At 34.3% G+C, this 18,994-nt stretch overlaps 2 protein-coding genes and 1 pseudogene across 4 annotated transcripts; 1 reads left to right on the top strand and 2 right to left on the bottom strand.

Annotated features, from left to right (window-relative positions):
- Positions 1-510: 510 nt before the first annotated feature.
- LOC111020419 (bifunctional bis(5'-adenosyl)-triphosphatase/adenylylsulfatase FHIT) lies at positions 511-5,605 on the bottom strand. The gene is made up of 6 exons (XM_088116922.1): positions 5,499-5,605; positions 4,110-4,225; positions 3,625-3,627; positions 2,204-2,349; positions 1,742-1,840; positions 511-817 (listed from the first exon to the last, which is right to left on the bottom strand). The coding sequence occupies exons 2-6, from the start codon at positions 4,216-4,218 to the stop codon at positions 701-703; spliced, it is 474 nt and encodes a 157-aa protein (XP_087973048.1). The 5' UTR covers positions 4,219-4,225; positions 5,499-5,605; the 3' UTR covers positions 511-700.
- A 3,109-nt stretch (positions 5,606-8,714) lies between these two features.
- Positions 8,715-9,725, top strand: LOC111020400 (protein P21-like; annotated as a pseudogene).
- A 3,936-nt stretch (positions 9,726-13,661) lies between these two features.
- Positions 13,662-18,215, bottom strand: CYP87A2 (cytochrome P450, family 87, subfamily A, polypeptide 2). 3 transcript variants are annotated; one of them, XM_022297130.2, is made up of 10 exons: positions 18,010-18,215; positions 16,752-16,886; positions 16,345-16,666; positions 16,101-16,250; positions 15,256-15,507; positions 15,042-15,131; positions 14,881-14,959; positions 14,694-14,800; positions 14,447-14,574; positions 13,662-14,194 (listed from the first exon to the last, which is right to left on the bottom strand). In XM_022297130.2, the coding sequence occupies exons 1-10, from the start codon at positions 18,021-18,023 to the stop codon at positions 14,107-14,109; spliced, it is 1,365 nt and encodes a 454-aa protein (XP_022152822.1). In that variant the 5' UTR covers positions 18,024-18,215; the 3' UTR covers positions 13,662-14,106. The 3 variants fall into 3 exon arrangements, with proteins under 3 accessions (XP_022152822.1, XP_022152823.1, XP_022152821.1); XM_022297131.2 differs by having other exon boundaries at positions 16,752-16,848; XM_022297129.2 differs by lacking the exon at positions 18,010-18,215 and having other exon boundaries at positions 16,752-17,996.
- Positions 18,216-18,994: the final 779 nt, after the last annotated feature.

Below are 18,994 nucleotides of genomic sequence, written 5' to 3'. Positions count from 1 at the left end.
ATGTGCGGCCACATCGTAGAGAAAGAGATAAAGAGAAAGATACATGATTTGATTGATGTGAGATCCAACCGAAGAAAGATAAGATAGATAAAAGATGAAAAAGCACAGAGTTTAATGGTAAATTAGAGAATTTGAATAGTAGATTTATTATTCAAATCTAGAGTTCTTAAATCCTTCACTCGAACTAGAAGTGGACTTCCTAAATCAATTCTATTCCATCCAACACATTGCTTGAACGACGACGAGGCTATATAAAGAAAAACTCTTGGGAGCTAATATAAAAGAAAAAAAAAAGATGAATTTTTCTCTCTCAGTGTGATCTAGACCTTATCCCTTCTCTCTGAATCCCTCTTTTATTATTATTTTTATAGATGTCATCACCACTCTCGTCCAATAAAATCGAATGAGGAAGCAGAAACTCTCCTGTATGGCCATAGGTATATAGTTTTCTCCTTAATTTTGGAAGTGTCGTTGATCTCTACCTCAATTAACACAGTAATTAAACGATGATATGACATGTTTTTTCTTTCCCCTCTTGAAATCGATAATATGCCACATGTCCATTAGACAAAGTTTGACTCTAGATACATCATAAACAAATCTTAAAAGGAAATGGGCATTTGAATAAAATAGAGTAATGCAATTTAAAAATGAATTCGATGTATCTTAGAAGAAAACCACACCTAAAGCATAAACAAGACTAGAAGAAAAGCCTTGTGTATTGATCAGCTTCTTGTGCCATCTCCTCGAAGCTTCTGTCCTTCCTCTTCTCATCCAAATCAATGTGTTGCTTCATTACTCTATCATTTTCGTCCATCTACACAAATGAGAAATAGTAACACTTAAATTCTACTTTCCTTCATGCTTATTTTAGTTTCAAATGATTTCGTGTGTTGTATATATTTTTCGAGTGCTAGAGAATCGAATCATTAACCTTAAAAATGGTAATAAATTATATATCTTATTCACTAATTATTCACTAAGTTATGTTCGATGATGTGTTAGTTCTTGAAATTTACCTTAAAAGTTTGTTTTCACTTCAAGCTATAAATCTTTCATAAATCATTTTACAAAAACAAGACATACGACATATCTTTCATTCATTTTCTTGAGGAAAAAATGTCTAACAAAAAAAATGAATAGCTCTTATACGTGATTGAAACTAATATTAAATGGAGAGAAATGACAATACAAAGAGTTCGAACACTAGACATCCTGTTTTTATATTATCCTAAACATGATTAAACGACTAATTAACCCAAAAGTTTAAACTCATCCTAGGTTATGATTAATTTAATCATTTTATATGATATCTAACACTTAGATACTATATATGAATTAAATTTAAACTAACCTAACAACTTAAGTTTTTGGGATCATTTGTGGTTTAAGATGGTATCAGAGCAGGAGAGTCTTATCTTTAAATCCCTGTGTTTTCTATTTCCTCCTCATTTATATATATATTCAATTTATCCAAACTCTAATATATATGAATTAAATTTATTTAAACTCTTCGATTTAATTTTTTGGTTAATTGGTCATTTAAGAATACTGAAGAATAAAAGAATTTTTTATGCAAAGTTTAGAAACTCAACCAATCGGATAATTTAAAAGTCAAAACAGCACATTTATATAAGATTTAAAATCAGAACAAAATAAATATATAAATTTAGGTTTGGTTGGATAACTAGTTTCTAGTTCTACTTTTTCTATTTAGTGAAGAATATACAAAGAATTTTACTGCATTGTAGATCTCATAATTTCTCTCGAAGTCTTGGGCTTTTCTAGGGATAACATGAATGTGAACATGTGGTACAGTTTGTCCCGCTTCGGGCCCATCGTGACATTCAAATACACACAATGCTAAATATTAATATAACTATGTACTATAATAGAGGTATCAATTTTTCTTGTGAGGATCCATCTTGAAATAAGGACAATGAATTTTTTTTCCCATTTTAATAGCTGGAAATATTTCCGAGTTAAATATATGACACAAAAACTAAGATTAAAAAAAGTAACCCCGCTTTGTCCATGCTCATATATACTATAGTGGTATAGATAATAAGATAAATCAAATCAATGTTCATATTAATCATTTCACTTTGCTCTCATAAATTTGTCGATGCACAAATAACAGTTATCGAACACTTATACTTAAAAAATATATAACATAGAAGTCAAAGAAATTGTTTAATCTTACTTGAATATTCAAGGTTAGAGAGGAAGCATTATGGAATAACTCCAATTTACCACCAATTAGTTGCGTTGTGAGCCATAGGTCGCAGATCTCATCACGACTCAGATCCACAAAGCGCTTCACCTCCCGCTTCGGGATCGCTAACACATCTATGCATCGTCAAGGCCAAAACCACTTGGAAGACAATAAAAATTTAGGGCACGTTTGGTAACGTTTATGTTTCTTCATTTTTAATAAAGAAAAATGAATCATGAATCCCAATATCCATGAATTCAAATATAACAAAATTATTTTTTATTTATGTTTTGGAATAAATTAGAAATGAGAACCACTTGTTTTTTTTTTTCTAAAATTTTTATACAATTTTAAGAATGTACCCAAAAAACATGAGAAATAAGAAATATAGGCCCGTTTGGTAACGTTCATGTGTTTCTTGTTTCTGTTTCTTTATTTTTAATGAAAAAGAATGTATTACATGGTTCAAACCTCCAAGAATTCAAGTATGATAAAACAATCTTTTATGTTTTGGAACCAATTGGAAATCGGAACAATAAATGAGAAACTTGTTTTGGTTGTTTCCAAAATTTCTATACAATTGTGAGAATGATCCCAAAAAATGAGAAACAAGAAACAAAATGAGTAGAAAAATGCGAAGATTTCTTTAAAAAAATTGTAAACGAGAAACAAAAACAGTAACGTTATCAAACGGTCCTATAGTTATTATCAAAACGCTTAAATTTCTTAAGGAAATTGGAAACGAGAAACAAGAAACATAAACGGTATTTCCAATTTGTTTTTACCTAAACTTTTTATCTTTTGTTTCTGTTTTTGTTCCCATTTTGTTTCAACGTAAATAAAAATTTTGTTTTGTCATTATTCTTACATTTCTATTGTTATATATCTCATCTTAGAGTAGTAGAACGTGTTATTAGCTAAGTTAGATGCAATTTTTAAATGTATTGTGATATTTGTTGGGTTGGGGCCGAAATTTCTTTTCGGTTAGATTTTTAATAACTTCTAAAATATATAAACATCATTTTTAGTGGATTTATAGAAAAAATATACATTTCACCTATCAAAATCATCCAAAAATTACTTTTCTAATATGTCTGAGTTTTTTTCTTCCAAAAGTATTTCATTTAAAAAAATTATTTTAAAAATTATCACAAGCTTGCTATTAGTATTTTCTTAAAAAAAAATACTATTTTTGAGAGTCATTCTATTCACTATCAAAATTCGAAAGTGTATGTATATTTTATCTAAAGCAAAATTTCTAAAAATATGATTGATAGAGAGAGAAGGAATGACCTGCAAAGAAACAATAATTTATAAATAGAATATTTAAGAATGTAAGCAATTATTGGTGGACGAGAAACTTCAAAATGGCAATTTTGAGTTACTACCAAAATATTTACCTAATAAACAACCTTATTTTCTTTATAAAAAATAATAACAAAATTATTACCACATAATTACAATAATTACACACATGTTTAAATACTATTTTGCTTCATTTTACTCTCAATTTTCATTCATTTTGAACGTACCTGTATTTTCAATTTTTGTTCATATACTTGTGATAAGCCTCTTTGGAGTCCGGTATATTTTCAAAAGTGACAATTTTGATCACAAAATTTTATACACAATGAAAATTCTTTTAATACATATTTTATGGTTACATTTAAAGAAATTTAGTAAATGAAGTGTTATACTAAAATCGTGGTTGAAATAAATAAAATAAAAATGAAAATGAAACGACTAAAATTGTTACTTTTCAAACATACGAGAACCAAAACGAATTAACTACAGAGACTAAAATAGACATTTTAAAAATATATAGAGATCAAAATAAACTAAAACCATAATCGAGACTAAAATAATATTTAAACCTCGTACAAATATATCGTACCAGGAACAACAGGACGAAGATTGACCATTGCATATGAAAGATTGGTGGTGTAGAATATTAACTTTCTGTGAATCTTGTGAGGCCCAAATGTATAATACTCTGATACCATCCTTTTCCTATTTTTGTAAATTGGTAGACACAGAAAGAAAAAATATTTATTATTATTATTATAAATATAGCAAAAATAAAATAAACACGTCAACTCAAAGAAGATAATACTTTTATACATCACGTTATCGTTACTTTATACAATTTAATAGGGTTGTTAAGCAAGGACTTAGATTGAAAATTTTGATTTTCTTAATAATATAATTGAAACTTTTAGAAAAATAAAGATAGATGGAAGGGTATAAATTTCAAGAATTTGATAGTATATTAAAGATATAAATTATGTTTTGTTCTATTTTGATCTCTACCCTCTCAGCTAATATGAAAATTTAGCCTTAGTCTAAACTGGTAAACTTTCATTGTAAAAAAATAAAAGATCGAAATCAATTTTGAAATCAAATGGCTGGTCTCACTAGATGTAGCTTTAAACATTTGTCAACCTAAGTATTTAATTATCAACTGAATAAATAAAATATATGCTCACGTCAAGTTTTATTAAGTAGTAAAAAACATTGACGATAATAACTACAGTAGATTTTTACTTCTAAACTTGAATTTTTATCTTAAACTTTTAATTCGTTTCAAAACTAAGATAAAAGTATACTGCAATTTTACCTTCTATTTAATTTCTTCTTAGTCACCCACATACTTTAATAAAACAAAGTAGTATAAAAATCTTCAGAATCTCTCTAATTTCAAGATAATCAACTTTGGCACATAATTCGTCTGATAAATATACAATTTGAATAACTCTATCAAAATTAACAAATTTTAACCTAAAAAAAACAGCTCAGTGTCCTTTTCCTGTGTTTTTCTTTTTGTCTAAAATTCTATCATAATTTTTAAAAAGGTAAAAATTGTTTCATCTTAGTTTAAGGTATCTAAGTTTAGCGATGAAATTTGATGAAATTAAGAATTTAGGGTAAAAATGGATAGATGTTGGAAAAAATTTAATTATTCTTTCCAACTTTTTTTTAATAATTTAAAAGTTTAGGAAATAAAATGAAATTGATAATTCATCTAGTGGAAAAAAGCGATGAAAATCCTCAAGTTTAGCTAAGTTGACCGGGGGTGGCAGATACTGGCCGTGAACGCCCAATCACGGTGGGCAAAATTTAGGCAGTGTTAGAAATCTCCTCTCTCTCATCACCGTCAGCAAGAGGAAGTGAAAACAGGGTATAAAAGAATTGAATTGGATCAGCAAAATTTAATTTTCACACAATAATTGGCACAAAATTGAACTTTAAAATTACATTAAGAAAAAAGTGAAAATGAAATTACCTTTTTTGGTGTATAAAATGGAGATGGATCGGAATGGGAAGATGAGAGCAAAATAAAACAGAGAGAAACGAGAGGCAAGAAGAAGATTGGAAGTTGTTTGTGTGAAGGGAAAGTAGATTTTATTTATTAAACACATAAAACTAGAGGAAAAGTCCAAGTGGGGATAAAAATCAAAAATAAAAAATCAAGCTGACCCATTGCCTGAGCTAAGCTAATTGGTTTGATATCTATGGGTATTTTTCTTTTTTTTTTTTTAAGAAAAATATTTAGGTGCTTACGAGCACAAATTTTTGATATATAGGAGAGAGAAAGGTAGAAAAATAGATATATTTTTATATTTTTTGAAAAACTAAAAAACTGTCAAAATTTTGTGGATGAAAGATGGAGTTTATTGCATTTAAGTATTAAAATAATTTTTAATAATTTAAAAAATGTAGTATTGGGTCAATTTAAGTATGATTCAACTCTGCCTATTGAAGTTGTTAGATTAGACCATAAGTCTATGTTTTAATGGTTGGGTCATTCCAAACTTAAGGTTTTAAATATCGATGTTGTTGATGTTTGGATTTTGGTAGACCGGTTTGCTCCAAAATGTGCACCAAACTCAAATATCAAGGGAACAGATACCTGCAAAACTGAACAACCCTAAATTGGAGAAATCACAAAGCAAGTAAGACACTTGTGTGATTCAGCTTACCTTCAAGGGGGGCCCCCTACCTATTTATAGTTGATCTTCTCCCTAGGGTTTCACGAAATACCAACCCTAGGTCTGATACACTTGGTCCTATGGGCCGGGACACCTCCAGTAGTAGTAGAGGAGCAAGGACGGGGCTCGGCACCAAGCAGGGGTCGAAACCTAGCCCTGCTCGGTCCGGTCAGTCATTCGCGGGTTACTTCGCCTGGCTTAATTTCTCCTTCGCTTGTCGTTTTTTACCCCACAACAGTTGCCCCCTACTCTCAAGGTGATGTACTTCATCACTTTGAGAGTACTTGGCGAGTCACGAGAAGAGTTATCATTGTCAATTTCTGGTTTGCACCGTGCCCAATGGACCCATGAATGATGGGTTACTGTTGTGTCCACACAACTATGTCGACAACACGTGCAAATATACACAAAATCCTGTGTGGCCTGCCCATAATCTCGGTGCAAGAGGCAATACCGCCCCTTACTCCTCTCATTCGGAGGTACTTTCATCCTTTTTTGGCCACTTAACCAACCTTTGATATTTAATCTCCATTAACACCTGCTCGAGTGGGACTGTGGTTGGAGTGTATTTTTCGAACTTTCGAGGCGGATCTTTCTGACTAGCTCGATCTCGTTTTTCCCACCTCGAGATCTGTTGCTTTTCTCCTGACCTTTCTCTCTTCTGGTCGGTTCGTTTCCCTTCAGGTTCCTTTTTTGAGTGGAAAATTCCCCAGCACTCATGTACTTTTGGGCTCGGCTCAGCGCTTCTGCAAAGGTGCTTGTGGTTTTCTTTCCGAACAAAAACGATAGGTGTTCATCCCCGATGCCGGACATGAAAGCCTGTAGTGATACTGCATCAGTAAGATCTTCCACTTGTAGCTTCTCCTCATTGAACCGAGCCACATAATCGTAAAGGCTCTCCGCCGCTCTTTATTTTATGGTCAGGAGGTAGGCTACTGGTCGGCTCCAATTCCGCTCTCCTACAAATTGGGTCACAAATGCCCTAGCCAGACTCTTGAAGCTTGAAATCGACCCTCGCTTTAATTGTCAAAACCAAACCCTGGCCGACCTGCCTAGGGTGGATGAGAAAACTCAGCATCTGATTGCTTCTGAGACCTCGTAGATGTCCATCTATTCCCGGTAGGCGTCAAGATGATCTACCGGGTCAGCCATCCCGTCAAACTGCTTTTATGGCTGGTAGCTTGAATTTTGGAGGCACCTTCTCTCTCATTATCTCCTCTGTGAACGGGGAATCTGCTTGGTCTATTAACTCCTCGAGGTCGAATCCTTTTTCTTTCAAGCTCAGTTGCTTTTCAAATAATTCGGGACGCTCCCCCGGCTTCTCTTGGTCAAGGTCCACCGGCCGAGGTCTCCTCGGGTATTTTGCTCGTCCTTGCCCCCACTGGGCACTGGGGATTTCGGTCGTTGCGAGTCGAAAATCTGAGTTCTCCACCTGTCGTTTCCCCCTAACTTCAGTTTGCTCTGCGCTTTATTTGTCGATTTCTCTGCTTCGCTTAGCGCCGGGCCCTTTCCTTTTCGGGGGTCTCTGACGAGAGGCAGTAGGCTCGCTTCCCTCTACTCCAACTGCTGAAGCTGTTGGGTCATGCGCTGGTACATACCCTCGACCTTCTCTTCCAGGGCCACAAACTTGTTTTCGGGTTGATCTAGAGCCTCGACTCACAGGTCATCTGGTAGCCCTTCTCGATGCTCCGGGTTGGGTCGGCTCGTCTTACCCTTAACTCCTCCTAACAAGGGGTCGTCCATGTTCAGCCTCCTCCTTGGATGGCAGTCATCATCAGAGCGTTGTGGACTTTCCTCCGGGTTCACGTTGCTTGCTCGGGTGTACAGCTTCAAGGGGTGACCCCCTACCTATTTATAGTTGATCTTCCCCCCAGGGTTTCACAAATACCAACCCTAGGTTTGATACACGTGGGTCTATGGGCCGGGACACCTCCAGCAGCAGTAGAGGAGCAAGGACGGGGCTCGACACTGAGCAAGGGTCGGAACCTAGCCCTGCTCGGTCCAGCCCGTCATTCGCGGGTTACTTAACCTAGCTTAATTTCTCCTTCGCTTGCCATTTTTTTCCCCACAACAGATGTCGATGAAAATATCGATATCTCAATTACATAGAAATTCGACAAAATGTTGTTGTAGATGGGTATTTCTAGAAAAGTTAAAAAAAAACTTAGTAAAAAGTATATAAATTTACGAATAAACATTTAACTATTTCTAAATAAATATTAATAATCTATCTATATTAGTGAAATTTCATTGATATCTTTCATATATTATCGATTTTTCGTAATATTATAAAAATATCGATTTATCTTTCATATCAATGTCGAACCTATAGATATATAAAAATATAGATAGAAATGTCAAGTTGTCGTAGACTTGGATTTCCATAAAATAAAAATAAAGAACTCTAGACTTGGATTGGACATTGGACCTCTAATTTTTTGGGCCGGGCGGGCTGGAGAGGGTCAACTCCTTGCAGAGTCTTAGTCAAAGTCGTCGGCTTTTGCCTAATTAAAAAATGCGAAAAGTCCAGAATCAAGAAATTGGTTCCCCAAATCTCCAAAATGAGCATCTTCAATTTCAATCATCTGGTTTCCATCTTTCTTGTGGTTCTAATCAATTTCAATTTCAATTTCAATTTCAGTTTCAGTTTCAGTTTCAGTAACCATTTCAATTTTGCAATAGTAGCTCAATCTCCGATCTACACCTACCCTAACCCTAACGACAACGCTCTTCTGCCCTTCGGCTCGCCCTCGATCGGCGGCCGTTTCTCCAGCCGCTGCACCCGTCGTTTCAACTCCGCCGGCGTCTTCAGAATGCTGAACAACTGCCCCTACACAGTCTGGGCGGCCGCCGTGCCGGGCGGCGGACGGCGGCTCCAAAGCGGCCATGTCTGGGTCATCAATCCAACTCCGAACTCCAACGGACGCTTCTGGGGAAGAACCAACTGCTCCTTCAATTCATCCGGAAGCGGCGGATGCCAGACCGGCGACTGCAGCGGCCGCCTCGAGTGCCAAAGCTCCGGCAAACCGCCGCTCACTTTGGCGGAGTTCAAACTCGGCACCAGTAACTTCGATTTCTTCGACATCTCCCTCGTCGACGGCTTCAATATTCCGATGGAATTCAGCCCGACGTCGAACGGATGCAGCAGAGGCATCACCTGAGGGCGGCCGGCGGCGGCGGCTGCAACAATCCCTGCGCCGTGTTCAAGACGCCGGAATATTGCTGCACTGGGACCCACAGTTCTCCAACAAAATGTGGGCCCACCGATTATTCCAAGTTTTTCAAAGAGAGGTGCCCTGACGTGTACACTTACCCATATGATGATAAAACTAGCACATTCACGTGTCCTGGTGGAACTAATTACGACATCGTTTTCTGCCACTAGGAATATGATTTTAAATGTTTACGTTGGTGAAATATTGATTAAAATGGATATTATTGTAAAAGTTAGAGAAACTAAATGATAAACATTTTTCTGTTTCTAAATGATTTAAAAATAAATAAAATTAATATTATGTATATATTAGTAAATTTTTGTGATATTTTTCGTATCTTTTTTATGAAAATATTGATTTATCTCTCGGATTGACGTCGAATTCATGGATACATGAAAATATTGACATGTCTGATAGATATTTAATAACATGATACAAACTATATTTCTAAAAAAAAACATGATACAAACTACCCAACTTTTCTTTATTTGATTGCTCTCAACTTTGCTAGGTTTGTTTAATTACTACCCTTTGGTTAGTGTAGTTTTTTACTTTTATTAATTTAGTCCTTTATTTTGGTCCGTCTATCATTTTAATCCAAAGTAGTTGAATAAGAAGAGTTTGAGTGTCCTTGACTTAGGAAATACCAGCACAAGAGAGACAAATACTATGACACTCAAGTTAGTTTAAGTTCGACTTGGATATTGAAACTGAACTAGAATGCGACGATATTTTATGTGGAAGCGAGACTCTCTTTTTATAGGTTGGGGATCCACATGTTATCTATGTCGCTTTGAAAGTCGGGTTGTTCAGGCGCTTGAGGTCGAGAGTCAGTTTGACCTTGGTCGTATGGAGATATTCCAGTTGACTTTGCGGCTAAGTACGAAGGTCAAACTCTCCCTTAACTGGCTTCAAGTAAGACTTGGTCTTCTAACCTTCCTCCGTTCTTACGTGGCAAGGTTATTTTTCTGCCCCAACACCTAAAATTTTAAAAAGTGAGTTTGGTTTGTTTTTATTTTTATCTCGTTTCTTTATCAAAAATTTCTTGTAATGTAACCAAACTTTTGTATTAAAGAGTTTCCATTTGTTTATGCAAGGATATGCACAACAGTGTATTTCTGATCGCAGCTCGAACTCGGTCTCCGGACCGATCTGAACACTTAGGCGGACCTGCACAAAAAGGTGAGCACTCCGATGATCAAGTCAGTATAGGTCGGATTCCCAGTTTAGTTCGAGGTCAAAAATCATCGTACCTGATCGTGGAGTGAGGTCCTCTACTTATGGGTGGTAGTCCCGTTAATCTCGCGACGGTTACACCCGGTGATCTCGGGACCGCCGGTTACACCCGGTAATCTCGGAACCGACGGTTACACCCGATAATCACGCCGCTGACAGTTGCTCACATCGGCCCCCACCGAGCTTCCCGGTAGATCGGACCTTGGCCAGATCGCACCTCGACCCTCATACTTAGCACCTGTCAACGCTAGTGGTGGTAATCTCGGCGGTTCGAGCTGGGCATGACTCTTGAGTCATCTTGAAACACCAATAGCTGTCCTCCACGTGTCCAGGGTATTCTCTCCCCCAAACACCATTGTTTACAGAACTTGTAATGTAGTCAATATACAAAATTTTGTAAGGATTAAATGGGTCACTTTTTAAAATATAGTGACTAATGATCCATTGTAACCAAAACCAAAAGTTCATGGACCAAAATAAAATAGTATTTTAACTTTACTTGTAATATGTAATTTAGTATTTGGTAAATTTCAATTTTAAACCTGAAATTGCAGGTTACAGAGTTTGGTAAATTAATACTAAATTGTTGTGATTTAGCCTAATATATAATTAGGAAATTATACTAAATGTCATAAATAAAGATAAAAAAAATACACTTTTGGTCGGAGTAAGTATCCACTTTTAGTTTCTAAAGTTTAGAGTAGCTATCTATTTGATCTTTGAAATTTTAAAATAAACACTTTCAATTCTTAAAGTTTGAAAATTTGTTCTAAATGGTTCCTGAATATTCTTTGACCATTAGTTGACTTTATGAAAAAATGACGTGACAATTAATAGGTGATTGAGCATTTCTAACTTGCTTTTTATTAAATGAGCGGTAAAAAAATATTAATTTTTACATGTGACGGGGCTTTTTTTTTTTTGCTCTTTTTCTTCTTCTTTTGCTCTCTTCATCTTCTTACTGCCGTCTACTACTGTACACTGTCGTTGCCTATTGTCTCCGCCAATTGGCATGCTGCCGTCTACCGTCGTCGCTGATGCTGCACATTGGTTCTAAACACCGATAGCCATCACTGGAGAAGAACGGGAGGAAGAGAGAGGAAGAGAAGGAAAGAGAAAAAAAAATTGCACATAGGATAAAAATAATATAAAATTATTTAATATTGCCATCACCATTGAAAATTCTACAATTTATTATTTTTTGTAAAAAGCCCCTGTTTTCCATTTATAACTCTTAATTGTCAAATATTTAATGGTAGCGAGAACAATATTGCTTCTTACTGTTGATGAGCTATTTTTGTAAAAAATCTATGTTTTTACATTTCTAACTCTTAATTGTCAAACATTTAATAGTGGTGAGAACAAAGTTGCTTCTTAATGTTAAGGAGTCAAGTATTGTTCTCTCAACTTTAAATTGTGAATTCCATCGTTCTTGCATGGGAGCGAAAGTAGTTAAAGTATCTAATAAATTTCTAAAATCTCGTTTATACTCATTTCATTTTGAAAAATTACAATAAGCAGTAAAATTCTTTTATTTATTTCAAAATATATCACCTGTTTTTTAAATTTTTAAATATAACACAAATTTTTTACTTATATCAATAGTTTATCATATACTCATATTAGTATTATATCAGTAGTATATCAGACACTCATATCAATAGTATATCAAATGTATATCACATACATATTGCAAATATATCAAACACTCATATCAGATGTATACATATACATATATCAAATATATTACAAATATATTACAAATGTATGTCATTTGGATAAATTTGTCATTTTAAAATTGGACCTTCATTCTTTTTAAGTGCTATATTTGAAAAAATTAAATGTGGTTGAAATGTGGTTGTTATTTTGCTAATTTTACTAAATATTTTTGTCATATTTGCAGCTGTCATTCTCGTTTTTATTTTTTGTTTTAAAAATTATGTTTGATTTCTACCATTGTTTTGGTATGTTTCTACATTGCACATTTGAATTCTTAGCAAAAATTTTAAAACAAAAATAAAATTTTGAGATCTTTTTCTTTACCATAAAATTATATATGAATATATTTATTTTAATTTTATTTATTATAATTCTTTATGAATTATCTATACTCGAACAACTTTTTAAAGTTTGTTTAGTGTAACTTTTTAACGTATAAATTAACATGGATCTTAATTCAATGTTAAAAGTATATAAATAAATGTTTAAAATATTAGTATTTACTTTTTTTGTTACACTGTATTTTGAATGAGTGACTATAATAATGCAAACCAATCCAATCCAAATAGTTCAGAGCGAAGTTGAGTTCATCATTTAATAGAGATTATTTGGGTTAAATTCATTTACATCCCGAACAATTAAGTTAGCCGGTAAAGTACTTCAATCCAACCTAATTCTCCAAAAACCTCAAAAAGTCCGATCTATGACTTGTGCATTGATTGGGTTGAATGGTCTATGGGCTTAAGATTTAAAAGGATGGACCAATTCAACTTAGGCCCAAACAATTAATATAAAATATAATTATCGAAATGTCCTCAATACTCAATTATGTTTTTAAAGTGAAAATGAAAAGTAGTCAATAAGTTCGATTTAGGTTCCAAAGCGAGCATAACTCAACGGTATCTTCCACATGTTGTACTAAAAAAAAATCAATTTAGGTCTGTCTCATTCAATTCAATTTTAGTTGGATTTCTTACTTTTTTTTTTTCCTACCCATGTCAGTTCGACAACAATTTTCATAAAAGAAAACTCGAGTCATTTTGAGAATAAACCAGCCCTATCACGACACTATCACCACTTCCACCATATTCATACAAGTTCTTAAACATTCTTCTTTGTTGCAACCAATCACGTTTCATTACATTTTTCAATGTAATTGTAACATAACTCAACTAGTCAAGATATATATCTCCAATTAAAAAGTCATGAATCTGAACCTGAATCTTCAGGTTCCGTTATTGTTGTGATGATGAAATACCCTAATGATGTGGTGGAAAGTAAAGAATGTAACGCAAAGGCTGCACAAAATTCACATTTCTTTGTATGACTAGTGTTTTAACACCAAAAACAAACTTTTATCATTACACAAAATGAAAGTAAATTTCATGTTATCATTACACAAGGGATGCAATATGAAGCTTATAGTTACGGATGGGTTTAACTTTCTTTCCCCTTCTATGACTGTACTATCAGGCCAAAGATGAAGAAAATGAAAACCTAACTATGATGCTGAGTGAAGATTATAGACTGGTGATTTGTTTGTGGAACCAACCAAGTTTAGCTTTGCAGCTTCTTTCGGTTTCGACGTCTTTTGTTGATAAATTATCTCTGTTTGGATCTTGAAGATAGGTCTGGTTTTCATAGAGGCATGAAACTCTCACAAAAATGAAGCTCAATCCATGCATTCAAGTGACTTGCTTTGCCTACTGTTTATCTTTTTCTGAAAGGCTTTTTACTTCTCCATGATCTGAACGTGATAGCCATCGGGAAACTGTAAACCGGGAGTTCGGACGATATTGCCTCCTTTGATTGCTTTGAACCTGACAGCCACAAAATATACCAACATTAGTTCTCTGTCAGGAGCAGAGCAAATGAGTTGTCTCTAGTTTTTGTTTAGGTATAAAAAGTTGGAATATGTTTTTCTTTTGGTTGTCTGAGAGCGGAGCAATTTTGTTCCCTTTCATTTCATCAATGAAAAGTTCGTATTTTGTTAAAAAAAATATATATGTATAATAAAACGTTAGAATATAAAATTTTGCTAGGACTGTCTCAAGCTCTCTCTTGCAACTTACCTGTACTTTGTAACCAGGCAATGGAGAAACACAGCCATCTGCACTTTGGTAAAATCTGTACCAACACAGAATCTCATGCCTCCACCAAAAGCCATGAAATGTTTAGATGCTCCATTCAGTTCAGATTTCTGCCACAAGAGTTCCAAACGTTGTGATCCAAACAAATCAAAAGTGTACTTCAAACTCTCACAAAACTGACCAGCTCGCAGACAACCAACAAAAAGAGGGATTAAAGATATATTCATACCTCCCATCGCCATGGGTTAAATTCAAGGGGGTCAGTGTACTTTTGCGGATTTAAGTGCACGGCCGGAGGGCAGACCATAACAGCCCACCCTGCTGGAATGGTATATCCTGCTCCAAGTGCAAATCTTTTAGTTAGCATCAGAGATGATCTTTTGAAAAAATCTAACAGCTAAAAAACTACTGCATACCCTTAAACTGGATATCTCTCAGAGCTTTTCGAAAGATTCCTGGAACTATATTTGCCAGTCTCACAGTTTCATTGATGAACTGCAAATTGTAAGAAGTTTGTAAATGTGAAACATAGAGCATAAAGGAAAGAAAGAGTGATTATTTGAATAATTCAAGTAACCTGAAATGTGAATGTCATGGATTTGTATTCTGCCCACGTAAGCCCAGAATCTGCAGTTTCCCTTCCCTTCAAAATTCCATCATGCTCTGCCTGATAAAGATGCAAATACTCATCAGAGAAGGAAGGATTTTAACGAGGTTGTGGAAACTAAGGAAATAGCTTTTACTATGCAAATAGAAGCAAAGAATAGAAGTAAAGGGAACATTGAACCAACCGTCAACTCCTCCAGCACATGAGGGTTGTTAAGGAGAAATTTAATGGCTGCAGTTATAGCAAGGGAAGTAGTTTCGAAGCTTGCAAAAAGTAGCACAAACATAAGGTCCAAAGCAATTTCCTCGGTGAGAAGAGTTCCATCTTTCTCCAGTTCTTCGAGGACGAAATCGAAAAAATCTATTTGTTGTTTCCTTGGATTTGCCCGCCTTTCTTGTAACATGTTTTTCAGCATCCTCATCGCTCTTTTCCTGCCCTGTTAACATACTTCCAAGTGAAGATCAGATTTACAAGAGATTAATTTGAAAACAAATCATTCTCTGTTGTAACCTGTGAAAGTTTTGTGTTGTTAGGAGGCTCAAAGGAGAAAAATTGAAGTCTTATGATGGGCTTTCAGTTAAATATCCCAAATATTAGGCAAACTATTTCAAATATTTGATTACAATTGTGCTTTAAAAATTAAGCTTCTACACTAATAATTTCTCATTTTGAAAAGGTGGTTAAAATTTTAGCCAACTTTCCAAAAAAAATAAAGTAATTTTTAAAATCTATATTTTGTATGCATAATTTGGAAATATTTCATAATTTTATTAAAAATAAATATAAGCCAAAAAGTTTATTGGAAAACAATTTGACTCTTTAACTTTAAGAAGAGAAATGGAATCAAAATTGCTTTTGAAAGAGTCTAAAAAAAACTCCAAAGTTCATCTTGCAGTTTTAATTTAAATTTTTAGCTATTGGAGCTAATCCAAAAATAATTAAGGAAATTTTAGGCCTCCAATCCCTATGGCGTAAGCGAACACAGAGGAAGTGCATATCATTAGAATTACTGTACCATATTTGAATTACCTGTAAGCATTTGTGATAAGCGGTTCCAGGAACATCTAGAGGGAAGGAGATCAACCCCTGTATAAATGCAACAAAATTCTCCCTCAAATTCTCCGAAGAATTTTCTGAATCATAACTAATCAGCTTCTTTGCAGTCAAATCAAAAATCATCTGCATAGATGCGAAAAATCAGTATCAGACATGAACAACAAACAGTTTTCCTGAATGTGTCAGTGATAACAAGAATGTCTTAGTAGGAAATTACACTTGCAGTCTCATCCTTCAATTCAACTGAGTTATGAGATGACCATTGTCTCAATCTTCTGGTTGCTACAGCCTCAACCTCAGGAACCATCTTTCTCAGAGTTTCAGATCCAAAAAGATGAAGAACCATGTTCTTAAGATATTTATACATGAAACCGTGCAATGAACCAACATTTTGTCTTCCAAATATCTCTGTGAAGGTATCTGGATACCAGCTCTGGAACAATTGTCCCTCTTGTTGGAAGATAAAGTAATTCAAGTCGGGGTCTGTTGAGACAATCAACGACCTTCCCACCAAACTAGTTCTGAATATCGGTCCATACCTGAAACAATAAAGCACTTTCCATCACAAACTTGAGGAGAAAGAAGAAGGAATAGAAGGAATATAACAAACATTACTTTTAGTACCTATCCATTCTCCTTCTGATGAAAGGAGGAATATCAGAGGAGGTATTGGGAGCAAAGAACTGCAAGGTTTCACCAAGTAGAGGGAAACCCATTGAACCTGGTGGAAGTTTTCCATTACATTTGGGATTTCTCCAGCTATAAAGCCAGTGTGTAAAACTTAAAACAACAATAGCTCCAACCAAAAGAAGCCACATTTTGGTTATAAATAGAAATAGAGAACTTCAAAAGAAGGAATATATATATGATTGAAGCAAACAGAAATGGAAAATATTGTCAGAATGAGAAGAGGGTGAGTAGTGCTTAGATGTGGGGAAGGGAATAATCAGAAAGCAGAAGAAAGTGCTGGCATGTATCTCCCTTTGAGTAACATCTGAGTGAGATCTTATATAGACTCATTGGAACATTACAACTAGTTAAGATAGTAATTAAAATCTTGTCCTCTTCCTTCTCTCTCTTTCTCTCTCTCTCTCTCTGGACCTATTTTTTAATAGAGAATTCAATTCTAAAATATGCTTTACAGGTAGTTAGAGATTGAATAAAATACGTCTTTAGTGTTCTGTCTAAAGACCACAACTCCATATCATTTGTCAACCCCATATTTTAGATCTCGTGTGAAACTTACAGGATGCTTCCTCCACTCCCATCTCACCCTGTGTAAGATAATGGCTCATCTTAAGACTCCATTTTCAAACGAAAATGAAGAAACACGAGGCAGAATAATAGCTTATTTTAAGGAGGTTTTGCGTAAACAGAAGGGTATTCCTTCACATTTCTATATACATATATATTTTTTCTTGAGGGGGTTTGTTCTTCTGTAGTGTTCCAGAGGATCTTTATCACTAAATCACCAATGGAAAACCAATCTTCCAATAGATCACTGAAGGCTAAAAGGAACATAAGATTTTTCTTCCCAACAGCTTTTCACACCAAACACACAAAATATTCCTCAATATCTATGTTAAATACCAGAGTATCTAGACCTGCAGGATTTGATTACCATAAAGAAAGCCAACATGGGGCTCTTTATTCAATTTTTTTCAATTTTTTTCAATTTCTGTTGTTTTAGCTGTAACCACCACCCAATATTCCCGAAATCATACTCAATCTTGTTGCTTACATCAAATGGGGATATGGATGAAGAGCAGAATGTGAATAGTAAATTATTAATGGATAATGCACGCCAAGTGTTCGTAAAAATGTAGTTTCCAATTTGCATAGGATAAGGTAGGTAAAAGGTAGAGAAACTGATTAAACCCACCTTCTTCCAGACATGGAGCTCCGTCCCGGAAATCCATTGAGCCACAAACTCCAACTCCATTATCTATGCTACCAAGTTAGATCGATAGGTCACTGTGCAGCTTGCGCACAAAATTATTGAGAGTTTTAGCCCTCGCGCTCCGATAATGTGCCTCAGAAAATGGGGTGAGCGGAAGAATTGCCCCCAACGGTTGCCCAAAATTTTGAATTTTTTTTTTTGTTTTTTTTCTTTTAAGCCTCGCATGGGATGGAAGATTGATATGACAAATTAACCCCTGAACACTTAACTATGGTCATATTGACAAGCATGGTTCTAAATATACGTGGACACGTCTACATTTCTATTGACATATCCATATTTTTACGAGTTCAACGAATAAATCGACATTACATTTTTATTATAGTACAAGAAAATCAACAAAATATGAAAAATATCAACAAAATGTCATGATATATACATAATATTAATATTAATTATTTTTAACTAATTTAGAATTAGGAAAATGTGTATTTGTTAATTTAAATATTTTTTTTACAATTTTTTAATTTTTCTAATTTTTATAGAAATATTTATTTTTATCGATATTTTCATTAAATTAAGATATCGACATTTCAATTGACATCAACATTAAAGCTTTGACAAGTAACAATTTGTTCATAGAAAGAGTATGTAATAGATTTATATACTTTTGTTATTATTATTATTTTTTACTTAGTTAACAATATATAGAGGTAAGAATTCAGAACTTCCCACCTTTTGTTCCAGATGGTATATCCAAATTAGTTGAGAACATTCAACTTAAGGAAAGTAATTGGTGTATTACCTACTCCGACTGGCTTGGATTTTAAAAAAATATCTTACAAGTCAAGAATTTATTAGATACAAAGTTTAGAAGTCTACTAAATATAAAATTGAAAGGTAACTCAATTAGTTTACCATACTTTTAGAATCAAGAAAGTTCAATAAATGATTTTAAATTATTTAT

The sequence above is a fragment of the Momordica charantia genome (genome assembly GCF_013281855.1).
Source record: "Momordica charantia cultivar OHB3-1 chromosome 10 unlocalized genomic scaffold, Mcharantia_2.0 BLBB01000010.1, whole genome shotgun sequence".
In the NCBI taxonomy this organism is placed as follows: domain Eukaryota; kingdom Viridiplantae; phylum Streptophyta; class Magnoliopsida; order Cucurbitales; family Cucurbitaceae; genus Momordica; species Momordica charantia.
Note: the sequence above shows the minus strand (reverse complement) of the source record. Positions and strands in the feature narration are given on the sequence as shown.